At 37.1% G+C, this 18,617-nt stretch overlaps 2 protein-coding genes across 2 annotated transcripts; both read left to right on the forward strand.

Moving 5' to 3' along the window:
- Positions 1 to 7,779: 7,779 nt before the first annotated feature.
- Positions 7,780 to 13,564, forward strand: LOC120415194 (UDP-xylose and UDP-N-acetylglucosamine transporter). Its single transcript, XM_039576651.2, has 5 exons — positions 7,780 to 8,070; positions 8,192 to 8,235; positions 8,308 to 8,420; positions 8,489 to 8,657; positions 12,275 to 13,564. The coding sequence occupies exons 4-5, from the start codon at positions 8,581 to 8,583 to the stop codon at positions 13,209 to 13,211; spliced, it is 1,014 nt and encodes a 337-aa protein (XP_039432585.1). The 5' UTR covers positions 7,780 to 8,070; positions 8,192 to 8,235; positions 8,308 to 8,420; positions 8,489 to 8,580; the 3' UTR covers positions 13,212 to 13,564.
- A 4,000-nt stretch (positions 13,565 to 17,564) lies between these two features.
- On the forward strand, positions 17,565 to 18,409 carry LOC128092707 (uncharacterized). Its single transcript, XM_052707075.1, has 3 exons — positions 17,565 to 18,009; positions 18,069 to 18,272; positions 18,327 to 18,409. The coding sequence occupies exons 1-3, from the start codon at positions 17,931 to 17,933 to the stop codon at positions 18,407 to 18,409; spliced, it is 366 nt and encodes a 121-aa protein (XP_052563035.1). The 5' UTR covers positions 17,565 to 17,930.
- Positions 18,410 to 18,617: the final 208 nt, after the last annotated feature.

Below are 18,617 nucleotides of genomic sequence, written 5' to 3' on the forward strand. Positions count from 1 at the left end.
AGAAATTTGGTGTCAAAAAGACTTTTATGTAAAATTAGACGCCCGATTTGATGGCGTACTCAGAATTCCAAAAAACGTATTTTTCATCGAAAAAAAACACTAAAAAAGTTTTAAAAACTCTGCCATTTTCCGTTACTCAACTGTAAATTTTTTTGGAACATGTCATTTTATGGGAAATTTAATGTTATTTTCGAATCTACATTGCCCCGGAAGGGTCATTTTTTCAGACAATTACAAAAATTTTGATATATAAACATAAGGGGTTTGCTTATAAAAATCACGAGTTATCGCGATTTTACGAAAAAAAAGTTTTGAAAAAGTTGGTCGTCGTTATCTGGGTGCAGAATAGTTGTTCGCAAAGCGGCCTCAATTTAGAACTGTCAAAGCGGAACCAATTTACTGTTTGCAAAATGATACCAAGAAGTGGCAAGTATTGTAATCAATCTATAATTTATTTTGTCAGGATTAAAAAAATGATTCGAACTTTTGAGGTATTCGAAGTCAACAAATCTTAAGATACAAAGATACATAATCTCGGAACTTCCATTCGGTTGTTCTTCTGGCTCACAAAATTCCACCCACTTCTGACGCAATTTTTCGTCACGTGGAAAATAAAAAAAAGCATCTTTTGGCCACCCATCGTTTAGTCTACGAACCAAAAATGCGCGAAGCACTTAATTTTTCAGCAAAAACTTTAACATCAACAGATTCAAAATGTTTCAAAACAAGTCACTTCAGCAGCAAAAAAAAGTCACGCTTGAGCTTGAACAAAGCCTTCTAGTTTGTTTATGTTTACAGCAGTAGTGCACTTGTATTAGTGAGGAGCAGTTGGGAGCATTCGAAAATCACGTAACGCATTCTGTCTTTTCAGCACCCAGGTCGTTATTAATGCCCGTTCATGGTCACCCGCGACAAACACGGATGACGAAACAAAGAGTAACGCAAAATGTAACTTTTTCAAAACTTTTTTTCGTAGAATCGCGATAACTCACGATGTTTATGAGCAAACCCCTTATGTCTATATATCAACATTTTTGTAATTGTCTGCTCTACAACTTTGTGCAACATTGTTACACTCTAGAAAATAACCCTGCAAAGTTAGAAAAAACACGAAATTTTAAAATGAAAAATTTTGTTCTAAATGAAAAAATGACCCTTCTGGGGCAATGTAGATTCGAAAAGTACATTAAATTTCCCATAAAATGACATGTTCCAAAAAAAATTACAGTTGAGTAACGGAAAATGGCAGAGTTTTTAAAACTTTTTTAGTGTTTTTTTCGATGAAAAATACGTTTTTTTCAGAATTCTGAGTAAGCCATCAAATCGGGCGTTTTATTTTACATAAAAGTCTCTTTGACACCAAATTTCTATCTCATCACCGTTTCAAGCTGCAAATGATTAAAAAACACCTCTTTTTTCGCATGTTCAAAAATGGAAGGGGTCGTACCGCCCCTCCGTCACGAGATATCAAAAAACGGAACTCGGATTCGCGATCAGGGACAAAAGTTACCCTTAAGGACAAAGTTTCTCGCAAATCGAAGAGGGGTCGGGGCAACTTTTCCCGATTTCGATATATCGGAAAAATGGAAATTACATTTTATTGTAATTTAAAGATGTTAAAATAATATGAAAAATGCATTAGAGCATGTTTTGCCCTTGTTTTTGCAAAACCAAAAAAGATGCACAAAAAATAATCTTCTTATTCAGAAATGTAAATTTTAACTTATGCATGCTTAGCAGTTATAGTATAATTTACAAAACTTCTCTCGAGCATAACAATCCTCTTGATTTTTTGTAATGCTCTTGTTTTTTTGTAATGCTTAGTAAGTCAATGTCGCTGTATCAAGGTAATTTTTTTTAGCATCCATGGTTGCCCCTCCGTTGCTGAACAGAACCGTAATATCCTTTCAGCACTACTGATTATAGGCTTCGACGATCTAGTGGTGTTTCCCTTATCAACAGCATGTATGAATGCGCTGAAAAGATAAAACACCATGATTGCTAAAGCTAGATCAGTTGTGAATAGGTAACAGTCATTGGCCACCAACGGCGCCCGCCTTGTCAGTTTGTAGATCTCGATTTTAAGGGACGGGAATGTTAGTTAGCGCAGGTTGCTACTAGGGCAGCTGATTTACTCTGTGCGTACACCCCACGAGCACCAGGAACCTGAAAATTTGTTAGTAGGATAGGGTATTTGGTCAGGATTCATCATAGAAGATGATGATGTGACCCAAAATCATAGTGTTTGTTGAAAGGTATTATATATTATTCTCAAGGCAAGCAATCCGATGCTGCGGATGAGAAATTTTCCGTTTATCGGTTGTTAAATTTTAAATGATTTGTTTTAGTCTTAGACAGCCGGCTGTGGAAAGATAGAACCAAAATCATTTGTAATTAAATAATGAAGGATTAAACAATGTAAAATTTAGCTTGAGATGATTTTACGAGTTTTAAATGATTGATGTTTAGTGAGGTACCGATTAACGGTGCGAACGACGAGTTTCGATGTGTATCGAGCTGAAATGGTATGATAAGGTTATGTTGTTGTTGCGCACCGACGACGAACGCGAAAAATCTTACGACCCTACGGAAAGGCATCGCAAATCTGACTGGCTCAACTGTCATTGGGACAGCTTGAGCCAGCCGCACCTTCACACACACACACGCACGCGAAAAAAACGAAAAACACACCGACGGCGGACGCGAAAATTCTCACGACCCTACGGAAAGGAATCGCAAATCTGACTCACTGTATCAAGGTAAGTTATTTTGTGTTTCGCACCAACCTCATTTTTAAATAAAAAAAAACTCTGGCAATCTTTATAAAGTTAAGGTCCGCCACATATGAACATTCGGATTTTCCTGATAACTATTTCTTCAATTGACCTTTAAAAAGGAAAAAAAAACAATTTAAATTCTTGTTTTGAGTCGTTATTTATCATTTTGCATAAATCCCGATACTGGGAAATTATATTTTAGCTATTTTTTTACATCACAAAAATCTATTAACAAGTTTGTGCAATTTTTGAAAAATCACTCAGTACGAATTAAGATTCGTAAACATTTTACAATTATGAGTCCCAAAAAGCTCAAGAAACGATCTTGTATTTGCAGATTCAGAAAGAAATAAAAGGTAGACAATTCTCGAAAAGAGTTAGGCTACTAATTAACGTTTCATTGAATAAGTATATTAATTGAATTCATTGAAAAGAAACACATTTATTAACACAATTATTGGCACTATTGGCGTAGTTGAAAAAAAAACTCCCGGGTGCTGGGAATTCCCGGGAAATTGCAGAATTCAACTCTCGATTCCCGGGAAATTGAAAATCTCGAGAATCGTCACCCTCTATATTGAGAGGTTGTTAAGTGACCTCGATAGAATCGACGAAAAAATTCGCGAAAATATACCATGACAAGCCACCTAAACATGTGTCTTTTCACCCAATGGAACTGTAAAGAATGAAGCTTCAACTATTTAGTAGCAGCAAAATGTTGAGCCTTGATATCAAAAAATCAAATCAATGAAGTTAATTTATGCCTTAATAAAAAATGTTGATTACCTTTGGTATTCTGTATAAAAAATATAGTTAATTTTAAATGAGTACTATGAACTCTAAACAGGTAAAATTGTATGAAAGTCTGGAAAATAAAATTGTTCATTCAAGTTAGTTATTAAAAGAAAATTACAAGAGAATTCAAACTAAGCAAAATCTTTCAAATCAAAAAGGGGGTTTCGTTTTCAGTTGTCGGAATCGAATAAATTTTGTACTATACCTAATGTTATCATAGCATAAACAGTTGAATTTATTTGAACATTTTGAATTTCCAACTTCTTCTAATCATTCCAACTAGATCAATGCATTGAACTTTGTTCTAGCACGCGAGACAAGTAAACGCACGATGCACCACGCGTTGCTCCAGTTCAGTCCGTTTGTTGATGCGCGCCAAACTACACAAGCATGTGAGTTTCGTTGTCTCTGAGAAAAGAAGTCACACGCGTGAGGGCCGTTTGTGGTGTGAAGTTGGACACATTTCAAAGTAAATAAAACAAGGCGTCCGGAGCACTGATAATGCTCTCGCTGGCGTGTCCGTTTTTTGCTTTGTATTGGAGAGTCTGCTGCGTTGATTTTAGTTACTCGTTTTCGATCGTATACATTCGGATTTTGTTGTGGAAATTGTGTTATTGATAATTATATCCATTCTTAGAAATATATTTTCTGGAAATTCTAGTTCAACAATTCATATGCTTATGACAATTTATACTGCACGTGTTTAAGCCACGTTTTAAGGAGTTTTATCCGATTGTTAAGATGAGTAAAATATGGAGGTGTCGTCAGCTCATTTATTATAAAGTTAACGACGCCAAGTTATACTTTGTTCAGTCGTCACTTTGGGCAATAAGCAATATATCAGAGTTTAAACTAATACTTTTTCAAACAAGCATTACCAAATGATTGTGAAATATTTCATCGCTAAATGGTTTTTTAATCTCCCATCTTCTATCATTTGTTGGTGAAAATGTCGTCCTTTAAAAGCAGAAGTACAACAAAGTATTAACATTAGCAAGAACATTAGCAATTCCCACCACGAGCAGGCAGAACGGAGAACCGAACGATATCACGTTTCAACTTTTATGCGAAACGACGGAATGCCTGAAACATGTGTGTTAATGTAATGTACGAGCTCGGTCGGCAATGTTAAAGTACACCGCATATAGAGGTGTTTGAGCACACTCAGAGTGAATGCAAATCGATAGTGAAAGATTCATGAGTTTCTGGTTGTAGGGCTTCATCTTCCTTGAGGTACGTGTAGTAAAGTGGTTAAGCTGGGATTGTGTGGATTTGGATGACGAAATCCTCAACATTTGAATTAATTAAAAGTTTACCAAAAGGTTTTATTCTAGTAAATCTGAAATTCTATCAAATATACTTAAACATTGACCTTCTTCAACCAAATCCAGATTCAGACGGGTTTCGACAGATTTGGACTCCCTGAACACGTTTTAATCGACAGAAATGGAAATTTAGTGGATTTTCTGTCAATAAGTAAAGTTGTAAATATGAGCATAAATGCTATGAAACCATGCGCCCCCATTATTTTTGCTATCCCCAAAGATAAACGTGGGTGCGCATGGTTGCTTGAGATTATTCCATAGAATGTATACCCGAAATTTACAGTTTTATTTGTTGACTGGGAATTCATCTAAATTCAATTCCGCCGATTGGATCATGTTCAGCAAGCTCAAATCTATCAAACCTTGAAACTGAAGCGTTGACTGAAATCAACTTCAAAAATGCCGATTTGTGCAATTGTCACGGAAACATAATTTATAACTTCGTACGGAAAATCATGGCAATGGAGGAAATTATCACCATATTTTTTGGAGGATTACTGAAATGATTCATTTTAATTATTTAGTTTTTTCTTACTTTTTTAGGCTGCTTAGAACAAGTTTTTGTTATTTGTTTTTTTTTTTTTGTGAAATCTGGTATTCTAGTATACGGGAGTTGAGCATATTAAAGTAATACATCCGATTAAAACAAACTTCAGTTGTTTTTTCTTCTATTTTTTTAAATCAGTATTATCAATTTTAGGAATATGCTTTTGAATAATTTTGTTGAAAAATTGTCTTTTCGTCAAATATGACATATTGTTATATACAGTCCAGACTCGATTATCCGAAAGTCTCGAAAAAAAAACAATTCGGATAATCGAATCAGGAAAAAAAATTGTCGTTGTCTTATTTTTGATTGTCGAGCTCAAGTATGACCCCCAAACTACCCTAAATTGATCTGGATATTTTTAAAAGATGGCGGCCAAAATGGCGGTAATGAAATATTGAAAAAATGCATTTGGTAATTTTTTCAAATTTGCCAAAAATAGGATTACAGAATTCTAATTTGCTGTTAAAATAATAAAAAAACGAAAAGTAATTCTTGTGCATGATTCGATCATCCGCAGCCCCACACAAACCTACGGATAATCAAAACATCGGATAATCGAGTCTTTACAGAAGAGCAATTCTCTACGAAATCGGTCTTTTTATTTTGATTTAATTTTTGTATTTTTAAATCCGGCTGAAACTGTTTTGGTGCCTTCGGTATGCCCGAAGAAGCCATTTTGCATCATTAGTTTGTCCATATAATTTTCCATACAAATTTGGCAGCTGTCCATACAAAAATTAAATATGAAAATTTAAAAACCTGTATCTTTTGAAGATTTTTTTTGATCGATTGGTGTCTTCGGCAAAGTTGTAGGTACTACACTACAATGAAAAAAATTATGCACGGTAAAATATTTTTTGTTGATTTATAATTTCACTTTTTTCACTAAAACTTGATTTGCAAAAATAAAAAAACACAATTTTAATATTATTTTTTTCTGATATATTTTAGAAGACATCAAATGCCAACTTTTCAGAAATTTCCAGAATGTGCAAAACACCTTTGACTGAGTTATGAATTTTTGAATCAATACTGATTTTTTTTATAATCTAAATATCGGTCGCAAATTTTTTTCAAAATCAAATTGCAATCCTAAAGTTCTTTAGTGAAATTTTGATAAAGTTCACCGTTTTCAAGTTATAGCCATTTTAAGGTAATTTTTTTGAAAATAATCGTGGTTATTCATATTTAAAAATTAGTGCCCATGTTTGCCCACTTTTGAAAAAAAAAATTCTGAAAAGCTGATAAAATTCTTTACATTTTGCTGTTTTGAACTTTGTTGATACGACCTTTAGTTGCAGAGATATTGCCATGCAAAGATTTTAAAACAGGAAAATTGATGTTTTCTAAGTTTCACCCAAAAAACCCCACCATTTTCTAATGTCGATATCTCAGCAACTAATGGTCGGATTTTCAATGTTAAAATATGAAACTTTCGTGAACATTATTGCATCGGCTTATTTTACATTGACACGTCAAACCTTTAAAAATCGATGAACCTTTAAAAATCGATGGTCAAAAAAATTTTAGACCCAAGAAATTTTTTTCAGATGTTGATAACATAATTTTTCGTTGATTCATGTTAACGATTAATCAACCACTTAAAGTAAACTAATTTGGTTTCCATCAACACGATCTTGATCTCTTGATATTTGGCCATTGCAAATTTTATTTCAAGTTTTTATCCCATTTCCACTGTAAATTCCCCAAAAATCAGAGGACACAAAAGGTATTGCTGAGAATTAAAGCATTTTTAAATAAAGCATTTTTTGATAGTTTTTGCTTTGGAATTTTTAAAAATTGGTTAGAAATTGTAATTCAGTTTTTCTCTCCTCCCCCTCGACCTTTAATAAAAATAAAAATTGTAGCAGTCTTTACAAAAAACTCATTATTCGACTATAAAAAGTTTCTTTGAAGACATTCGGACAATCGAGTCTTGACTGTAGTATCCAAAATTCGTGTTTTTTCTAGTCTTGCTTTCAGGTTAAAAATGTGGGGAAAACTACAAATTAGAATACAAATTAGAATGATAAAATAAATAAATAAAAATAGTCGTTTAAAATTAGACAAAGGATTCTTACATTATTCAATTAATTATTAAATTATTAAAAGCTATTGTGCTTTGCATCGCAACTGCACAATCAAACAAACTTAAAAGTTTAACGCCCAACTGCGCACAGTCGGCCATCTTTGGTTCACATTAAGGTGAACTGCTAAGCGAAATCCGCCATTGGGGATTCATGCTCTGCTGACGTTTATGCCTGTCAAACGTCGAATGTCAACAAAAGCAACACATGAGAGCTCCGCACACACCTTCACCTGATTCATCGTCAGCGGCGGTACATAACACAAAACTAGTGGCCAATAATACCGCTACTAACTGCGGCTAAAATAAACACTGCAATATACCTAAGGCATGACCACGGCATTTCGTCTCAGTTCACGGCCTAGCTCGGCTGAGTGAGGGAGTTTTGGTTCATCTTTTCATTCGTCGGTGTCAGTGTCGTCAGTGATAGTTTTGTGTGTTTTCCCAAAAATAGGCAATAAATTCATTAGCGCCGATTTTTTTCTCTGATTTGAACGAACTTTCGACTTTTCACCGCAAACGACAGGTGCGGTTGAGGTATGTGTACAGTACACATTGGTCATTTTGCTCGTGTCAGTATTTACTCAGAGTAATGCCCACGTATTGAAGGTTCTGCTATCATCAATGAACGTTGTGTCTAATCATAATTATTTTCTAGACGACGACAAATTGTTATCAGTTTCAGCATGACATTGCACTAAGGTAGGTGTTCTTTCTTGCAGTGTTCAAGGTGACGTTACTTTAACTAATTGTCTAATCTCTTTCTAAGTACAGTGCGAGCAAGCAACTTTTGCCACTTCATAAAATCGCATGACCAGTGGAATATTACGTCAAGGCAGCTGGTTTTGTCAAAGAAACAAAAAAAAAACAATCCAGGCAGTCGATCTGTAAGTATCGGTTTGAATGGCCTACTTGAACTTGAAATTGAAACCAGTTTTTCCACCATGCGTTGCAGATCATAGAAATTCATTGACGGCGTCAAGTACGCGTGCGGCAATAATTAGTAGGCGCTGACGGCGGGCACTTCCGTCAACAAAACTTGCCAAGATGAGCGCCGCAATGGCCATCGTGATGGTCTTCGTGGGATGCTGCAGCAATGTGGTGTTCCTGGAGCTGCTGGTCAAGTAAGTCCGCGAGTGGGGTTTTTCGTCAAATGGTTTTTTTTATGTGACATGACCTTGAGTTGATTGTTTGTGTGTTATGTATAAGTGTGTTTTGTTGTGTTGCAATATTTATGCTGTGTCATTCTTATTATTAGATTTATTATGCTCAGAGGCATGACTATTGATCTTGAGTTTTTTTAGAGGTTTCAGAATTCAGCTATATACTTTCTTAAAAAACAACTTATTAAATGTTTATTAACAGTATCAATAATTTTAAATATAAAAACGTTACTTAATCTACCATTAGGTGGTTGATGCCTTCCTCACATTTATATAGTCATTTTATCCAAAATAGCAACATCTGCTTTTTCAGTGTTCTATGAATTTAACTCAGTTAATTCTTACCATTGACTTATCATGTGTAATACAAATATCTGAGAACCGTTCTCAATTGTATCAAGAACATTAAGTTCATTAAGATCATTCGAAAGTTATTTTTAAATTCCTTCCAAAAAAAATATAACATGATAAATGAAAGAAATTTGTCTTTCAAAAATATCTGCTAAAAGTCAAATATCTGCAGTAAAAGTAGTACTTTTAAAACAAAAAACTGCATCTTAAGACTATTTCATTCAGAGCAGCAAAACACTGCCTCCAAATCGCCTGTTCCATAATTGTGGGATGTTATTGTGCCTCCCACAATTGTGGAACACCTGAATTTAACTGATATTTTCACAAAAAAAGTTATCAGACCATTCATAAAACATCACTAAGCTTGAGTTTCACTGGTTGCAGTGTGTGAAGTCATTATTTTGTTAAAAATATGTACTCCTGGAGAGAATCAAAGTTTGTTTATTTCCGTAAGAAAAATGTGTTCCAAATTTGTGGATTTCAAGAATCAATGTTTAGCTTAAAAGTAAAAATTTGCAGTTGTTCGATACAGCATTAGAAAGATCGCAAGTAAAGCTTTCAAATGAAGTTAAAAGCGAATCAATAGGTTCACTTAACGATTTGCTATGATTTTTTAAACAATGGCCGATCTGTAAACTGTTTTGAATATGAGGGATGACTGTAAATCTGCAAATCTGGTTTCCCTGTGAGAGCTGTCATTTTCATCGAAATATCTGAGATCCGGCCTCTAAAAAGTGTATAACAAACACTTAAGGGCTCATAACTTTGGATAGGTTTGTCAGATCTTCAATGTTTTGGGCTTGTTGGAAAGGACCTTTCTAAAAATGTGTTTCTTACAAAAACCACTCTTTTTACCATCTTCCGGAGTGTTGTCAAGATCGTTTTTTAAGCATAACTTTTAAAGTACTTAACTAAACTTGCTGATTCGAAATAGAGACTTATGGGACCCCAAGACGGATCGAATGAGGCGAAAACGGTCAAAATCCGTGAAGCCAATCCGGAGATAATCGAGTGAAATTGTTTTGTCCACATCCCTACACACATCCACACAGACATTTGCTCCGGTATAGGAGGTCAAATGAAGAAGTTAATTTTTCAAGTGATTTTATAGCCTTTCCTCAGTAAAGTGAGAAAGGCAAAATAGCTTTTAAATTACAAAAACCGGAAATGAATTTCCTTTGTATTGTTTTTACTAAAATTTGGTGATGGGCTTTCTTTCTTAGGCTTTTGCGTAAAGACCATCCATAAACCCCGTGTACACTTTTTTGAAATTCCATAGTTGTATGAGAGGGATTTTTCTGAAAAAATGGAAAAAATCCCGATTTTTTAGTTTGATTTTATATCACTTAAAGTTGAACTCTTCTTTTTTATATGTTTTAGAGGACTAAACAATTCATCTTTTGCGCTAGAGTTTAGGATGGTGTAAAATCTGTCACCGGAAATATTTTTTTTAAGTTGTGATTTTTGAAAAAAATATGAATTTTGTTAAACAAAATTTTCAACAATCATTTTAAGATGCAAAATTAAATTTGCAATTTATAAATACATAGGTACTGCATGAGAAAAACATCCCTTCCGAAAATATTTTCTAAAAGATGCGAAAATTTCGAACAATTTTCCCTTTTTTGATTTGGTTGATCGGATGCCTGGTTGCTGAGATACAGCCTCTATAAGCATAAATTTGGTGAAAAATTTGATTTTCTCTGTGTCATCTAATTAATCTTTTTTTTTAACTCGAGCGATCTATTTCAATGTTAAAAAAACGAAACTCTTGTGAAATTTTTGCAATTTTCATTGGAATTTGTTTTGCAATTTAAGAATCAGGAGTAACCTTTTGTATGTGCTAAAAACACTTATTATGGACATTTTCAAATGTTGAGCTGGATTTTTAAGTTAAGTTATTTTTATAGAAAACAGCAGATAATTTAACATAAGTTTTTTTTATTGTTGAAAATCAAACCAATAATTTTCGCGATTTAAAAAATGTGGGCTTATTAGGTGACACTCAGAAAAAAAACTCATTTTCACAAAAATTAAGCTTTTGGAGAAAGCACTAAATATAAATTTCTTTTTCGACTATTTTTTGCTAGGGTGCTTTTCCTTCATGAAGTTTTAAATTGCAAAAAAGTAACTCTTGAGCAATTCTCTGAGACTTGGGACAACGATTATTGTTTGTATTTTTTTGATTTGGATGAAACTTTGTTTGCACTTTTTCTATGATCAAAGAAGTTATTGTGCATTGTGTTCGTCCATACAGGCTTTCATACAATTTTTACAGCTACAAAAGGCTAAATTCAAAACAAATTAAAATGATGACTAGGACTTCTCAGAAAAAAATATTGATAGTAAAAAAATACCCATTTATGAAAAATCTCATTTTGGATATGTTTTAAATGCCAAAAAATTGCATCTTTTGAGATGCAGCAAAAGTTGGTCAAAACTCAGATGGCTGTGTTACAAATTAAAAAAAAAACACACAATTTAAAAAAAAGGAAAAAAATAAATTTTTGTTTTGACCTTATTTTTTAGGTGTAACATTAAATTTCCAATCAAAAAGTACTTGGCATAAATTTCATGTCGTGCACCGTTTTCGATTTATATCCACTAAAAATTTAAAATTTTCTATAAATATGCTTAAAAGATATTGAAGATTTGACCAACGATTGCTGAGATACATTATCCAGCATCTTCCGAAAGAATATCACAAAAAGTGGTTTTCTTAACAATGAATTTTTAAGTGACGATAATTTATCAAAAATGCATCCTATTTTCAATGTCAACAAATTAAGATACCGTAAGCTGGGGTGAGATTGATAGCCCGGGGTGACATTGATAGAAATTTGATTTGGCCACTTATTTTGAATTATCCAATATAACAGTCACATTTTTGCATATATGTATGAAAATATGGTAGCCCTTAGGCTAATATACTCAAAATTCTCAAAAATGTTGAGCTATGAATTTGACGCGCATTTGAAAAACCTATCAAAGTCACCCCGGGCTATCAATGGCACCCCAGTTTACGGTACCTATCGTGAAACTTTCCAATATCTTGAATGAAAATATTTGCAAAATTTTCAAATTAACCCGAATATAAAGGTTATGAGGCCTTAAAGTAAACATTAACATAAGTTATTTGACAAAAAAATGATTTTATGTCAGAAAAGAACGGTTGAAACTTTAAATTCTAGAAAATTTAATTATCAATTTAACCATGTTCCTTCCAGGGTCGATCCCGGTTCGGGCAACCTGATCACGTTCCTGCAGTTCCTGTTTATCGCCCTGGAGGGCTTCCTGTTTACGTCCAAGTGCGGCACGGTTAAGCCGCGGATCGGCCTCAAGGACTACACCATCCTGGTGGCGATGTTCTTCGTGGCCAGCGTGTGCAACAACTACGCGTTCGACTTCAACATCCCGATGCCGCTGCACATGATCTTCCGGGCAGGGTCGCTGATCGCCAACATGATCATGGGGATCATCATTCTGCGGAAGCGGTACGCCTTTTCCAAGTACCTGTCGGTGGGCATGATCACGCTTGGGATCGTGGTTTGTACGATCGTTTCCGGGAAGGACGTAAAGAGCACCCAGGTGGTTGAGAACGCCGAAGAGGAGGACCCGGTGCAGGTGTTCTTCTGGTGGACGGTCGGAATCACGTTGCTGACGTTGGCGCTGTTCGTGTCAGCCCGGATGGGACTCTACCAGGAAGTGTTGTACAAACGCTACGGTAAACACCCCAAGGAAGCCCTGTTCTACACTCACCTGCTGCCACTGCCGTTCTTCCTGATCCTGACCACCAACATCTGGGAGCACATCAAGCTGGCCAACGCAAGCCCGCTCTACGACGTCCCACTGCTCAATATTGGCGTTCCGATCACGTGGCTCTACCTGCTCGGCAACGTCCTCACCCAGTACGTGTGCATCAGCTCGGTGTACGTCCTCACGACGGAATGCTCCTCGCTGACCGTGACCCTGGTAGTGACGCTGCGCAAGTTCGTTTCGCTGCTCTTCTCGATCGTGTACTTCAACAACCCGTTCACCATCTACCACTGGATCGGAACGCTGCTCGTGTTCACGGGGACGATCATCTTCACCGAGGTGGTGGACAAGGTTCGCCAGGCCGTGGCTGGGCCCGCCAAGGCGCAAGTTGAGAAGAAGGTTGACTAAAAGGTTTTCAGGGTTTATTTTAGTTGGCGGATTGTTTCGATGAAAAGTACTAAAAGTTTCAATAGGTTTTTATTTAGCTCAAAGAGATTTCCAACGACGAAATTGAACTAAAAAATACAAGCTCTTTCAAATTAGGTAGTTTAAATGATCAAGTCCGTATCACGCACTTCATTGTTGAGTAAGTATTAGTTTATTTTTGTCATTTTATAACTGATCGAATAAAGTTGTGTTCGTCGTGGAGTTTGCAAGTGGAGATGCAGTTTTGTACGTACAATGTAAGAATCAGCTAGATTCGCCGTTTTCTACACCAACCATTAGAATTAGTGCAATAAAGAGTAATTGATTTGAAATGAGTTTTTCTTTCTTTATCCTTGAATTGGGTCCTAAAATGAAGCTTAGATTGCTGATATTATTGTTTACAGCGATAAAGCTTATTTTTCTGAGTACAATGACCCTTTGTACGACCACAAAGAGTTTAAAATGGATTTTTAAATCAATTTTGAAAAATTAACCTCGCTATCCTTCTTGACAGAAAAGCTCCTACTTGACAGCTCGTTCCAAGGGGACTATAGTTGATCCATCGAAAAAATGTTGTCTTGTCAAAAAAAAAATTGCATTAAAATGAAAAAAAGTGATCAGAAATTGTTTTTAATCGTGTTTTTTAACCTTGTACGTAAAATTTGGCATAGGGCTTTAGTGCCCAATTCTAAAGAAAATCCACAACAAAGGCTGTTCCACTTTTTTTATATCAATACAGAAAAATAAAAATAGACAGAACTACATTTTACAATGGATCAACTATGGTCCTTTTGGAAAGAGCTGTCAAGTAAGACCTACACAGTAAAAAATAATGTAAATTTGGAAGCTGTAATTTTGGAAGGTTGAATTTGAATTTACGATGTGTTTAGATATATTGAATTTACGATGTGTTTAGATATATTATAGATTTTAGGGGACAAAAGAAAACCTTTTTTGAGCCATAGTGCGTCACAGTACCAAATTTAGTTTAGGAGACATATTTTTTTTAAAAAAGTGTTTTTTGGTAAAATATCAAAAAAATGGACAACAAAATTATTAAAAATCTTTTTTTATAGCAAACCCAATTTAAAATTTACAAAAAAGTACTTCACTTTTTTAAGTATGGTTTTCAGTTATAGCTACTTTTTAAAGGTTTAAAAAATAATTCTTGAAAGAAAAGCACAACTGAAATAGTAGTTTATGCAACAAGTTGCAAAAAGAGGATTTTTTCAGCACGAGTCGTACATTTATCCAACGAGGTTCACCGAGTTGGATAAATACGACGAGTGCTGAAAAAATCAAGTTTTGCAACGAGTTCCATACAAAATTTTTTGCAATTTCGAAAAACACCCATTGAGTGAAATTTTAAGTCGAATTTTCATGTATTTTGTCAATAAATCGTTTAAATCAAAAAAATGTTGAAAAGTGTTACTTTTCGAAACAAGTGCTGAAAAGTTCAACTTTTCAGCACCCATTTCAGTGCTGAAAAGTAGAACTTTTCAGCATTTATTTTGAAAGTGTTGCTATTCGATTCTGTTATTTTTGGTACAGAAAAGTAGGCTTTTTCGTCGTTCAAGAATGACAGGAAAAGTAAGTAGTTTCACGACGGAATTGCAAAAAAAATATTTTCGAAGAGCTGAAAATAAATCATACAAAATTTCTCTGGATCTTTGATAATCGACGATTCTGCGATACAGCTCAAATTTGGAATTTAACCTAGTGATGGGTTTCCACCAGTGATCTTTGAATTCAAGAGTCAACCCCAATGAAGCCTAGATTTAGACCACCCTAGTAAGCATTCAAAATGCGTTTTCTCCTAGATTTTCTCAATATTTCATCACCAGCGAATCACGAACAAAAAAAAAATCATTTTTTTAATTGTCTTGTTCAAATTCGAGTTCTGCGACCCCATTTTTGTCAAAGTTGATTGCCTTTTAAATAATAAAGTGCATTTTTTCAACATTTCGTCACCGCCATATTGGCCGCCATCCTGGATTTAATTTTTTTAAATAACTTTAGCGTAGTTATGGGGTCATACTTACAAAATCATCAAATTAAATTCATTATCATCAATCAAAAGTTAGACAGCGAAAAAAAATATTTTTTTTGTGTTTCGATTATCCGAAGTGACATTATTCCGAGGCCTTCAGATAATCGAGTCTGGACTGTAAAAAAATTAAGAAAATATAAAAAATACAAAACATAATTTCTCATATTTTTTAAAAGATTTCATGAGAGTGTATATTTAGTGATTTTTTTCTGAAACTACTTTTTGTGACAGCTGCCTACATTTTATTGATAAATCAATTATGAAAAATAACTTCTTTGCCAAAATGGAAGGTTCCCACTTAGCTTTAAAGCTTTAATTAACCAAATCAAAGAATATAAAAATCTCATCTGCCTCCGAGTTTTTTTTAATGATATTTTGGTTAAAAAAAAAGAAATAAACATATCAATTCAATGTTACATTTATTTCAAGTCAGATTTAAGATCGATCAGTTAAGCATATATTTTATTGTACATTCTTGTTCAATGTACCTTTGCATAAGTCCTTCTCAGATAACCTCTTCTTAAACCCGTCTAATGGACGTGGCCCTGGTGCACGGTGCGTTGACCGAGCACAACACAATGCCGCACTCCTCCACCGGATAGGAATTCTCGAACAGTTCGTCATTGTTGGCACGAACCAGCGCATCTTCCGGTCGTGTTCCAGCGGCTCTCGCTTTGATCGTAACCGTTCCCACCTCATCATCGCACTGTCTTGTGGTCAGCATCAGTGGTCGGTCGATGAATTTGGCTTGGCCCTGGTCAAACTCGTGCAGCTGAACCAACCCCAGTGAAAACTGCTGCATCGCCGTGTTAGTCAGGACCCAGTCCCGCACGATCTGGCCATCGAGTTTCCACCAGCTGTCGGGGGAAAGTTTCACCGGTGGAGTTGGCGGCACCACGCAGTGACGGATGCCAGTGACACGATCTTCGTACACTCCGAGCGCGTTCAGTAGGTCCGCTAGCGGCGTGGGAATGGCCATGGTGCCGTAAATCGGGACCAGCTGTTCCACTGTGCGAGGAGAAGAGGGCTGGTTGACATCCTGCAGATGACGCAGAATGAGCGTCTTCCACATCCGGACGAAGGCATCCTCGCCGATAGGAAGCTCCCGATAGTAGGTGGCCGACCAGTAGTGCCACGTGGCTTTGGCCAGCGAGTTTTGGTTGTCGATCGAGACGGGGTGGCTCACCGTCACACAGACTGGGGTGAACTTGTTTTCGGAAGTTGCTTCAGAAACCATTGTTTTTGGCAGATCTGGAATGGAAAATGTTTGAAAATGACGAATTTGTTGATTTGTGAATTAATTTGTACTTGCTTGATATTTAATTTTGTGAAAATACCAATTTTGTCGAGAGCAGCTGAAATCTTGCACTGCACGATGTAAACAAAAAAAAATCTTCACTGAAGATAAAAATCACGCCCAAAATGTGTCGATCCAACACACTGAATGTGTAAACCCGGTTGTTTTTAAATCGATGTGTGGATTTAACACATCGCGATGGTTTTCGATCAAAAATCCATCCAATGTGTAAACTCCTTTTCGCTTGCTTCGACAAAGTTGCCGGTGGGTGTCGCCACCAGTCCCGGACTTTGACGTTGAGATGAGCAGTGAAAAAAGCATGCGGTCTTCATGTGTTAGCAAAGTTTTCGTAAGTTTTTATATTTTTTTGATTTTTATCAACTATTACAACATTTTCTTCAATATACAGAGTTATTATATGACATTTCTGCTCAAACTACAACCGATCAACGCCGATTAGTAAATCATTGGAACTCCTCCGGCCACTGCTAGGAATACTGTTTCCTTTCGAACCTCCGGAGGCGCGTTTACCCCGTGCAGCTGCAGCTCAAATGGCATCACTACCGTCGGAACCGACTGCCATAATTTGTCGAATATTTCGGTTTATTCTGACGTGTATTCGTGAACACGCCCATCATCTTCCGGAAGTTGCCCTGGTACGTCCGGATTCCCTCAAACATTGCCCGCTTGCGCATCATCTCCACATCTTTCCGCTCAACTGCTCGGAAAACTCCGCAGCCGTAGATTCTCTCCCGGATCTCATTCCGGATTCATTCCGTACCTGGCATTCCGGCAGAGAACCGAAGAAACGCAAACCAGGAAGAACCGCAAAAATGAGTCGTCGTACGAAAAGATGCCCAAGCTGAGGTGAGTTCGTCGGAGCTGATGTTTAGGTACTCAGAGCTGCTATCTCAATGCATTCTATTTCAACTCTTCCAGGCGGGACCTAAGTCGAGCGGTAACACTGCTGGAGATTATTAAGCGACGGGAGAAGATCAACAGCGAACAGCTGCACCTCAGTATCGAAGTGTACGAGAAGCGGTACCAGGCGCACGACTTTGCCGGCCAGATACTGGCCGAGTTCGCCTCGAACGCGACCAAGCGTCACGGTTGGTTCCCCGGTCGGCGATCGTCGCAGATTGTAACGCTCTTGTTTCTTTAAGTCCCGCGTTCGCGCCAATCTACTCGAACCAGTATTCGTCGCACCACGGGGCGACGCCGGCGGACAGGTTGTGGACAATCACAGCAGTAGTCGGAAGGAGAAGCGGCAGTACAAGAAGCCAAGGCACGAAATCCAAAAGGATCGCGGCGGGACGTCTACCAGCGGTTCAGCGATGGTCGGCGCCGGAAGTTCATGGGCCGGGACGGATCGGTGCTGCCCGGCGCCTGTGATCCCAGTGCGATAGCCGCCAGCGCTGGCCTTCATGGAAGTGGTGAGATGTTGGAAGTGTTCTTATAGTTTTTGGGCGATCTTAACCTTCTACTATTTTAGGCACTACCGGCGATCCAGCGCTGTCCTCGGAAAAGGAGGAACTTGCCAACCTGCAGGGTCAACCGCCCCGGAGGAAGAGTACGCGTACACTGTCCAGCCGAGAAAGTTTAGTGTCTGGAATTAGCCCTGGGTGTCGAATGAGGAGAACGGTGGCCAACTGCCCGGACATTACGCGCAACATTGCATTTATATTACATACTGAGAGTATCACCTAATCGCACAAAACCAAACCAGGTGTTGACTTTCTCCATCCAACAGTGCCGACCACGACAACCGAGTCCGGTGTACTACGACCTTTTCGCTCTAACGGGTTGGGCGTACGCGTCTCCGATACGCGATAAACCGTGACTATGAAGCAGGTCAAACCAGATGCGCCGTTCCTGCATTTTGATTTCCCTGGGGCATCGGTGCTGCTGCAGCCCACTTCCGGCTGAATGGACGGCCGCTGGATGTCCTTGGACGACAAGGGTGAGCGAAACCGGTAGTTGGAGAACTGGCACACGTGACAAGCATTCTTCTGCAATCGACGACACCGCTGGAACCGATACT

This window comes from Culex pipiens, chromosome 2 (genome assembly GCF_016801865.2).
Source record: "Culex pipiens pallens isolate TS chromosome 2, TS_CPP_V2, whole genome shotgun sequence".
Classification (NCBI taxonomy): Eukaryota; Metazoa; Arthropoda; class Insecta; order Diptera; family Culicidae; genus Culex; species Culex pipiens.

What these genes read in the sequence shown, in the direction of transcription:
- LOC120415194 (XM_039576651.2), top strand. Translation starts at nt 8,581, where the DNA reads ATGAGCGCCGCAATGGCCATCGTGATGGTCTTCGTGGGATGCTGCAGC. An exon ending in TTCCTGGAGCTGCTGGTCAA is followed by an intron (nt 8,658 to 12,274) that starts GTAAGTCCGCGA and finishes TGTTCCTTCCAG; the next exon opens with GGTCGATCCCGGTTCGGGCA.
- LOC128092707 (XM_052707075.1), top strand. Translation starts at nt 17,931, where the DNA reads ATGGGCCGGGACGGATCGGTGCTGCCCGGCGCCTGTGATCCCAGTGCG. An exon ending in CGCTGGCCTTCATGGAAGTG is followed by an intron (nt 18,010 to 18,068) that starts GTGAGATGTTGG and finishes CTACTATTTTAG; the next exon opens with GCACTACCGGCGATCCAGCG. An exon ending in ATTTATATTACATACTGAGA is followed by an intron (nt 18,273 to 18,326) that starts GTATCACCTAAT and finishes TCCATCCAACAG; the next exon opens with TGCCGACCACGACAACCGAG.